This window comes from Prionailurus viverrinus, chromosome C1 (genome assembly GCF_022837055.1).
Source record: "Prionailurus viverrinus isolate Anna chromosome C1, UM_Priviv_1.0, whole genome shotgun sequence".
Taxonomy (NCBI): Eukaryota; Metazoa; Chordata; class Mammalia; order Carnivora; family Felidae; genus Prionailurus; species Prionailurus viverrinus.
Window position 1 is genome coordinate 22,339,376 of NC_062568.1, and position 10,190 is coordinate 22,349,565.

Sequence of the window (10,190 nt, forward strand, 5' to 3'; positions counted from 1 at the left end):
ATACAATATTTTTAAATGACTCCATAGTTTTTAATTTATAAATGTATAGTCATCACTTAGACAGTACTTTATTGTTGGTCTGCATATTACCTAAAATGTGTCTCTCTTATAAATAATTCAGGGCAGCCATGATTGAATGAAATTAAAATTAAAAAAAAAAACTAAAAAAATCTCGAAGAACAGACAAAAGTTATTTTAAAGCATAAAAGTGTGAAACCTAATCCTTGGTTTAACAAATTTTCAAACGGTTGAGCAAAGCAGTACTGGCAATCTTGATTTCCAACTGGTTTCTTTTAACTCATTGTCTTAAACAATTTGTTTTTCACCAGCTTACTAGGAATTTCTCTCATCTGGGCTCCTTCACCTCTCCTACACTGTTCTTGTATGTGTCAGACAATTCTATGGGTTCACCCATCATCTCCATGAAGATATCTCCCAAGTCTATAGCACTGGATGTAATCACCAAGGACTTTTAACGACTGCTCTGTTCAGATGATCAACTCCCCACCTTGACCTTGAGCACATCTCCCCATTTTATGTCCCACTGCAAGACAAAGGTTTAGTGTGAATATGTGGCACAAGACAGTTTTCTTCTCCTCATATGCATCTTACAAAAGTGAAAAGGTGAATCAGGGGCGCCTGGGTGGCGCAGTCGGTTAAGCGTCCGACTTCAGCCAGGTCACGATCTCGCGGTCCGGGAGTTAGAGCCCCGCGTCGGGCTCTGGGCTGATGGCTCAGAGCCTGGAGCCTGTTTCCGATTCTGTGTCTCCCTCTCTCTGTGCCCCTCGCCCGTTCACGCTCTGTCTCTCTCTGTCCCAAAAATAAATAAACGTTGAAAAAAAAAATTTAAAAAAAAAGAAAAGGTGAATCAAGGATGCAAACTATTTTCAGCAATACTGGGAGCAAAGTAAAAAATGAGAATGTAAAATTATACCTCAGTGGTGCTGAAAGCTGCAGGCTCTTTTTTGATGCTGTACAGGGAGAAGAACAGCAGAGGCTGAGAGGCCAGGAGGGTAGAGAATGTGGCACAATGGGGCAGATGTTTGGAAACTCCAGCATGAATTCACTTCCTGTTACTAATGGGCTCAACGGGGAAATGACAGTTCTGTTTTCTTTCATGAAACAGGGTGGAGATAAACAGAAGGCCCACAGAGAAAAGATAACTGAAGTGTTTTCTACTACCATCATGTGAGAATGTAAACTGCAGGCTGAACAAGGCCATGTAAGAAAGTGCATTGAGGGAGTAGCCCAGCTTCAGGCTGGTAAGTGGCCATTTCCTGCCTGTCAGCCTATAGCTCTTAGTGCAAAGTTTTGCTTTAAATTTTTTTTAATGTTTATTTATTTTTTGAGAGACAGACAGAGAGAGAGCAACCTGGCTAGGGACAGAGAGAGAGGGAGAGAGTAAGAAATCCCAAGCAGCTATCAGCGGAGAACCCGACTCAGGTCTTGATCTCACAAACCGTGAAATCATGACCTGAGCCAAAGCCAAGAGTCAGACATTTAACCAACCGAGATACCCAGGTGCCCTGAAAAATTTCCTTTTAACTTGGAGGACATGGCTCTATTTGGTCTCTGTGGATAATGAGTTGAACACATGAGAAATGAGCTATGTGAAGGGATGTCCTATGGCCACCAGACTGGGTGGGATTTAAAGGTCTGGTTCCCAAAAACTGTCCTTTATGAAAACCTGTCTCTTTTTGCCTAAAGCATTCTTTTTAGAGTAGATTGTGTCTGTGCAGAGGTGGCAAAGGAGCAGCCCTTAGGTTCAGATGGATCGTATTTTCCGAGTGTTTTAAACTTGTTGAGTCATAATGCCGTTAAGTAGGATGCGTACTTTCCAATTAGTCATAAACCTCACCACCCTGTTAGTATCTACCAACAGCTTCTCACATTCCCATTACCTTCTTGGCCACCCAAGGCTTTTAGACTTACCCCTTTTACCTCACTTAGGTCAAGGTACTGTTTCCAGAAAAGAACGTATTAAACTCTTTTATCCAATCTTCAGAAACCACGGACTCACATATACTTTCTCCTTTGTTGAATGTGTTCATTCAACATCACTGGACCTGCTTTGTATTAGGCACACTCTGCTAGATCCTTCAGAAGATATAAATGTGTTTGAGATATTATCCCTAGCTCTAGAAGTTTTAAATTTGGTAGGGGAGGCAATCATGCCAGCTTCCAGAATAAAAACGCTGTAATTGAATGGCCACCACTGAACAGGGAAAGGGATGGGAAAAACTAGCTGAGGAAAGAAGGAGCTTGACCTCTAGAGTGGAGGATCATTCCTATTTGTTGTTGTAACTTCAGTTCAGTGTAGTTAGTGGAAAATCCATGTGATGAGAGAAGGCAGGGACCCATTCCCTCACTGCCTCAGTCCATGGGAGGTGACCATGATAACTTCACCGAGTACCTCCTCATAACGGAAGGGATGTTTGATGACTATATAAAACTCAAACATGACCTCTGCCACCTTTTCATTTTCAGGTTTTATATAATTCAGTATTCAGGCTGAGCTGTATCTGAATACAAATTACAACTCATCCTTCAGCCTGGGTGTCTGCTCAGTAGGCACAGAATGAGAAACACAAGTGGAATCTCAAATTTTCATGAAAATGATTGAAAGAAACAGGTAAAATAGATTTCATTTAAGTGCATATATAAAAATACTATAATTTCATTTAAATTCATATGAAAAATAAGGAGATCTTTGGCATTCTACTTTTTGTACAAGCCTTTGACATCCGGTGTGTGTTTTATACTTAGGACAACTTCGCTTGGGTTCGTCTCATTTCAATGGTCCGGTAATGTCATGTGATGACGGCTGCTGCCTTGGGCAGTGCAGATCTAAATGCTCTTAATGCTTCTTCACACACCTAGGAGCGTGCATGTGTGTTAGGGAAGTAAAATGCATAAAGAATATGACTACAGGGGCGCCTGGGTGGCTCAGTGGGTTAAGCGTCCGACTTCGGCTCAGGTCATGATCTTGTGGTTTGTGAGCTCCAGCCCCGCATCGGGCTCTGTGCTGACAGCTCAGAGCCTGGAGTCTGCTTCCAATGCTGTGTCTCCCTCTCTCTCTGCCCCTCCCCTATTCACGCTCTGTCTCTTAATAATAAGTAAACGTTAAAAAAAAAAAAGAATATGACTACGTTATTCCTCTAATGTTGGAGGTTTGAGAAGCAATGTATTTCCTAGCTGAACATATCCCTTCTTTTTTTTTTTTCTGCAAGTAGAAAATCATTTTCAATGGTTCCTTCAAAATTGTGGCCGCTCAGCTCACCAAGACCCTATTTCAACAATAGGTTGCCATTCTCACAATTAAGGCAAACCCCTAATTGGAAAGAAATTTGGTTTTTTTCTCAATTACATGTAAACGTCTGAAATTGAGAAGTACTGTCATAGAATACCTACTTAGATTTCATTTGAGGAAATTCATCTGCCTGCAAAGAAATGTTGAACTTAATTAAATGAATAGTGTCCATAAGTTTCCTTTTTTTCTTTCTTAGTGCTGTTATTATTATTATTATCAAATGCTGATTCATGAATTAGATGTAATGAAGATTGATTCAAGTTAGGAGACCATGTCAGCCTGGCCAATAATAGGTTTACGAACTTTGCATGATTACATTTCATTTTCCTGATCATGTGTACCTTCTGCCTTTACTTTGTCACTCTGTGCTCATTTTTATCAGAGCATATTATCTAAGGGCTCTGTACCTCCCGTAAGTAGAAAAATATCTGGAAGAGTCCTTTGGGCTGTTTATTTAGGTGACACTTTGTTCTTACATTTAAGCTCTGGATACATAAATAATAAATCTATTCAGCCGAGTCACATATTTTTAGACCTAAGACAGGTCAGATGTAGTTACCTTAACAAACTTATCTATCTCTGTCTCCCTCAGATGCAACTTCACTTAGCTGTCCCACTTAATGCAATCTCCAAAAGTGAATTCTACTAAGAAAGACTAGCAAGAAAGTGGCCAGATGTTTCACCAGCAAGCTCACAGAACAGCTTCTTAGAAATTACTATATGCAAAGCTCAACTGTGTCAGTGACTTTAAAATAAAAACTCATGGAATCACATCACAACCTTATGAGATGAAGAGTGTTATTACCCCGAGTTTTACAAGTTGGGAAACCGAAGCCCAGAAATGCTAAGGAATTTGCCCCATCACCTATAGCTAGTAAGGGTTTGGATCAGGCATTTGGGTCCCAGAGGCGGCTCTTTTAACTGCTATACCATACCAGCCTTGCCGCTGGTAAGTATAAGCAAATTTACATTATTCCCAGCTTTCTTTCTCCTGAGCCTAAAAGGAAAAGAGGACCACGTGATTGCATCAAACACGCAGGAAATATTTTATTAGGTTCCAGCTGGAGAATAAGGTGGAGTAAAAATATTTCAGTAGAAATCCATGGCTCTCCTCAAAGAGCCCACTCGGGCACTCGTGGCCCCCCAGTCGTGGTAGCGCCTGTAGTCCCCCGGTCTCAGCAGGTACTGCCGCCCCCGGTAGTTGGGCATCTCGTAGAGGACCCAGTAGCCCTCCAGCACTTGGAAGGAGTGGATCTCACTGAAGTGGAAGCGGTCGTGAAGCGAGGAGCAGTCCTCGGTGATCTCTACCATCTGGCCCCTGTAGTCTTCTCGCTCATAAATCCTGATCCTGTGGGAGCTGGTCTGTGGGTTCAGCAATTAGCAGATGAGGAAAAGTCAGAAAATCTAGCCCTTAGCAACCAGGGACACAACCCCCAAGGGACTGGATGTTCCCTTCTCTTTTCTACATCAAAGATGACAAATTTTAAAGATAGCCAACACCAGGGCAGCTGTGTGCAATTGAATAGACTGTATACTGCAGAACTGAAGAAGGTGTCATTCGCGTAAAGAGACGCATGGTGCTCCCTAGAGCTAAGACCACAACCTATATGAACCATACATACTGGCCCTAGGTAGTATCATTCTTTTTTTTTTTTAATGTTTATTTATTTTTGAAAGAGAGTGACAGAGCCTGAGTGGGGAAGGGGCAGAGAGAGAGACGGAGACACAGAATCCAAAGTAGACTTCAGACTCCGAGCTATCAGCACAGAGCCCGACACAGGGCTCGAACCCACTGACCTGAGCCAAAGTCGGATGCTCAACTGACTGAGCCACCTAGGCACCCTTAGTTGGTATCATTCTTAAGTAATAATTTATGTATATTTTATATATCATATACATTTTAAATTTGTTTATTTTATATATTTATTAAATTTATTAATTAAATTTATTATTCATATATTATAAATTTATATATTATATATAATTTATATATAAGTAATAATTTATATATCTTTATTTAAATAAATTTTTAAAAATGATCCCTGGAAAAAAAAGTTATAATTTTGAATCTCAACAGTATTAGAAGAAGCTAGTGGGAAAGGAAGTCAAGTTGCTTTTCCTTCAGGGGAAGTCACAGACTGGTGGCAATTCAAGAAGAGAGTCCAGTCCAGGCAATCCTTAGACCCTCCCCTTCTCCTTTAAGCCCTGCTTCTCTAAGATCCTGAAAAGCAAGAGCCATCACAAAGATCAGCTTCAATTCTCAGCTCTAGGATATGCTCCTGCAAATCTGCTTTAGGCAATAAACAGGAAATTCTCCCGAGGAATATCCTGCAGCATTAAGGGCTGCTAGTGAGGAATCTTCCATGGTCGTCAAGGACCCACGTGTACATCGCGTGATTTGGTCGCCACAACAGCCCCACACCTGTTTCCTCTTTTAGGAGAAGCTCGTGACTAGAGCTCTCAGCGTGTCACGTGGAAGGTCGGGGCAGGCACGTGGAAACCCAGGTTTTCAGGCTCCTCGTGCTGGGCTGGGTCTTATCAAGGCGTTAAACCCTCCGAGGGGGTGTCAGACGTGGCCGGAGCGGTACCTTTTCCACAGGACTGGGTCGCAGTCAGGTTAGAGAATCCCTAACTGCAGAATTCCAGGCCGCTGGGGCTTTATTTGGGTAACGGCGGGCTTTGCCGGAGCGGCTGGAATCACACTGTCGGCCACTTGTTTTGCCTGATCGGGAAGCAGGGCGGGAGGCTCGTGCTAACACTGGTGGCTGGGGGAGGGGAGGCTTGCCAGGTGCCAGGTGCCCACCTCTCACCCTCGTGCCGGCCCTGTGAGCTAGCCGCCTTCACGAGCCCCATTCTACAGAAGGAGAGAGAGAGAGAGAGAGAGAGAGAGAGAGAGCGCCCCAGGAAGTAGCCCAGGCCACCTGATGCAAAGGTGCTAAAGTGCTGCTTATTCACCGCCTGGGGCATAGACTCTCTGAAGGCACCGGGTGCCCTACTTTGTCCCAGCAGAGGTGAGTTTACTTGTAGCAGAGCAGAATGAACTTTTAAAAGAGAAGCGTCCCCTCGCATACTTCTGCAGTGGAAGGAAAGCTTAGAGATGTTGGCAAAGGAGAGGAGACCCTGGCGAGAGGCAGCCAAAGGAGGCCGCCACCCTGCACGACGAAGGCCGCCTCCGGAGCACCCATGTGGCTCCGGGGCCCGGCGGGGCCCGCGGGGCCGGACTCACGTGGGGGATGAGGCGGCAGGAGCGGACCGCGTCGCTGAGGCCCATCCACTGCTGGTAGTCCGGGTAGTCCCCGCGCCGCAGGAAATACTGGCAGCCCGAGTAGTTGGGCTGCTCATAGAGCATCCAGCAGCCGCTGTCCACGCGGATGGAGTTGCAGCGGCTGAAATAGGGCTGCAGGTTCGGGTGGTCACTGCTGCACTCGTAGTGGCGGCCCTGGAAGCCCCGGTCCTCGTAGAAGGTGATCTGCAAGGCAAGGGGAGGAAAGGCTCAGAGGCCTGGCCCCCGGCCCCGGGGCGCGGGGGCCCCTCCCGGCCTGCGGCTGCGCTGGGCTCACCTTCCCCATGGCTGGTGGATGGAGGTCAGTGATGGGCCGCCGGCGCGCGGGTCTATATAGCACGAGGGCTGCTGCGTTGGCAAGAACAACACAAAAGGGGCCCGCGGGGTGAGGAGGGGATTTTCTCTCGCTCTTTTCTACATAATGACGGCGGGGGTGGGGTGGGGGACTTATTGTATGTTTCCTCTTAGACTCTCCAGTGCTTTCGAACTGATGACCCGCGTTAAAACTGTCACTTGGTGCCTCTGGGGCCTTTAAATGAAGCCTGTTTAGGAATTTGGAACTGAGCAAAGGCCCTTAGCCAGTTAATAATTGTAATGAGGTATTTTGGTTATCTTTTACAGTTTCAGAATGATCTCCTTTTTGACTACCGAGGCCGGGCAGTGACTGAGACCGAGGTCAGCATAGGCCCCAGCATGAGGCATCTGGATTAGAGAGCATTTCCTTGGAGTGAGGGTCTCAGCAGGGACAAGAACCGCCTTCTCCATAATACGTTTGAAATTAGATGGGATTTCCCTCCAAGAGGTCCCCTCTCTGAACCTACAGGCTGGCAAGTGGCTACAGCAGATATACTGACACACTTGAGGAGGGGTGACAGGGGCTTGGACCCCTAGAAAGCGTGCTGTGTAGGCACCTGGCCTCTGCTCTGCTCCCCGGACACTGGGCGGGACCAGGGCCATCTCTGGAGCCTCAGCTGGGGTACCTCTGGCCAGGAAACCCTCACCTTTGGAATTCATGAGGTGCAAGTCTGTTGTTCTTACTCTGTAGCTTTCTATTTAATAATTTTGCTAAGTGCTAAGCTTATTTGTTTGGATCTAGCTGCTAGTTAATGTGCAAATATAACAAAATTTTAAATACCACAATTTTGCAAGGCTTTTGTCTTCTCTACCTTTCCCAGCCCTGGGCAAGCTGTGGTTGCTAGGTAGTTAAGGCTCTGGCTCCAGGGGCTGGAGTCTTCTTTCCTCTGCAGCAAGACCAACCCACCCTCCCCTAGCAGTTCCTGATGCCCTACTCTCTTTAGAGCAGACTTTCTCAACCTCAGCAGTATTTGACATTTTAGACTGAAAAAGTTTCTGTGTGGGTGGCTGTCCTGTACATGGTAGGTAGGGTATTTAACAACATCCCTGTCTATTACACACTGGATGCCAGAAGCATCCTGTTCTGCTTCCCCAAGTTATGACAACCAAAAAAATGTCTTCGGATATTACCAAACATCCCTGGGGGGGGGGGACACCCCCCCCCCCTTGAAAAGTACTGATCTAAAGGTGTGAACCATATACCTAAAGTTCTCCCATTAGCTACTCCACTGCCTTAATAGGATGGTCTGTAGACTGTCGGGAACTGTAGAAATTCCTCAGAGATGCTCTGGAGCCACTCAGACAGCAAGTAGGAGGGAAAGGCAGAGTGCCCCTGATCCTATCCCTCCACTGCAAACTGAGCATCTTCACTTGGATCTGTTTTATATAAACTTTATTTGACAACAGAGTTTATCACTAGCTAAGAATAATTTTTAAAAAATAAATATTTGAAAACCATTGATTTTAGGTACTGTGACTCTCACAATGCCTACTGACCACAGCACATGATAAAATTGTCATCCTTTTTTGTATCAGTGTAAATGCATTTCCCAGGACGGCTAGCTAGTTCCTCATGAAAAGATCTTGAGAGAATCAAACATAAGCCTGATAGATTTCGTTGTGTTAAAGTCTGGAAACATTGGATCATGGCATCTTGCCAAAGAGACAAGAATGAGGTGGATTCCACGTGGAATGTTCTGGACAACCAGAGATTAGCTTATGAACAGTGGGCACAGGAAAAAGGGTTTGAAGAGCTGGCAGAGAGAATGTGTTAAAACTGGGCTCAAACAAATTCAGTCTGATCCAGAAGCTGATTTTAGTTTGGGGCTCTGTTTTGAAGATTTCAAAATATCCTTTATGGTCAGTGTCTGAAGATGAAATTAGGGATTTATTGGTTTGTTTACTTTTTTTAACTCACTAAGGATTAGTTCAGTTATTCATGATGCTTTTTAAATTTCGACTTTAGTACTGAGTAGATTCCTTTTTTGTTTGGTTGGTTTTTTTAGAGAAGGAGAGACGGAGTGTGAGCAGGGGAGGGGCAGAGAGAGAGGGAGACACAGAATCTGAATCTGGATCTAGCTGCTAGTTAATGTGCACATATAACAAAATTTTAAATACCACAATTTTGCAAGCCCAATGCAGGGCTCAAACCCAGGAACTGTGAGATCGTGACCTGAGCTGAAGTCAGACACTTACCCTACTGTGCCACCCAGGTGCGCCAGGAGAGAGAGAGAATCTTAAGCAATCTCCACACTCGGTGTGGAGCCCAATGCGTGGCTCAATTCACAACCCTGGGATCATGACCTGAGCCAATATCAAGAGTTGGACACTCAACCGACTGAGTCACCCAGGTGCCCTTGAGTAGTTGCCTTCTTAACTAAAACTTTCCAGGACACTGAAAATGAATAACACCAATTTCTATATTAGGAAATCTGGTGAAAGACTTTATAACTGTATGAACAGAAAAGGACAAATAGCGTGGAGACACGGGCACATAGCTTAACAGGAATATGTTTTCATCTCATCTCCTCCGAAAGTACTACTAAGGCACTTAAGCTTTATCTCCAAGCTCTTGAGGGAAAAAAGCAAAGCACGAGAAACAGTCCTTTAGAAAATAATGCAGAGTAAAATGGGAATTGAAGCCCTGCGAGAGAAAGCATGTGATACTAAGTATGTTGGCAAGAGAATATGAAAAACTTGAATCACCAGTGTCTTTCTTCTGAAGATGACATGTTTTCCCAAAAGGCTGTAGTAAACTTTCTTCCAACTGACTGCTCTATTATTTAAGCCTTTTGATCAGTGTTTATTTTCCCTAAACAAGTATCAAATAATGAATTTCCAAGTAATTGTATTCTTTCCTGAAGTATTTTAAAGGCATCTTGGGGATTAAATATTACAGCCAACAAATTATGTTTCTACTCCAAATCACAGGCTATACAATGACATTCTGTAATTGGGTTTTGTTTCAGTAAGAGGCACTGCCCTCCCCCAACACTGATCACAGAGAAGTACCAAGGTTCTCAAATGAGCCATGCAGAGAAATACAAAGTGTTATTAGCCTGATCATTAATCAGTTGAGGCAGGAGTGACTCTGTCCATCACAAATGTCTTTTATCAAAGTCTTACAAACCGTCTGCTTATTTAATATAGCTATTTGCTTTTATTGAATTTGCAGCATTCTTGCAGATAGCAGAAAATAAAGGCAATTCATGCTTGATCAGTTTGTGAAATGCAAACCGTACA

At 44.3% G+C, this 10,190-nt stretch overlaps 1 protein-coding gene across 1 annotated transcript; it reads right to left on the minus strand.

Moving 5' to 3' along the window:
• Positions 1-4,399: 4,399 nt before the first annotated feature.
• Positions 4,400-6,904, minus strand: LOC125173066 (gamma-crystallin F). Its single transcript, XM_047871863.1, has 3 exons — positions 6,871-6,904; positions 6,537-6,779; positions 4,400-4,672 (listed from the first exon to the last, which is right to left on the minus strand). Exons 1-3 carry the CDS (start codon positions 6,877-6,879, stop codon positions 4,400-4,402), a joined length of 525 nt encoding a protein of 174 aa, XP_047727819.1. The 5' UTR covers positions 6,880-6,904.
• Positions 6,905-10,190: the final 3,286 nt, after the last annotated feature.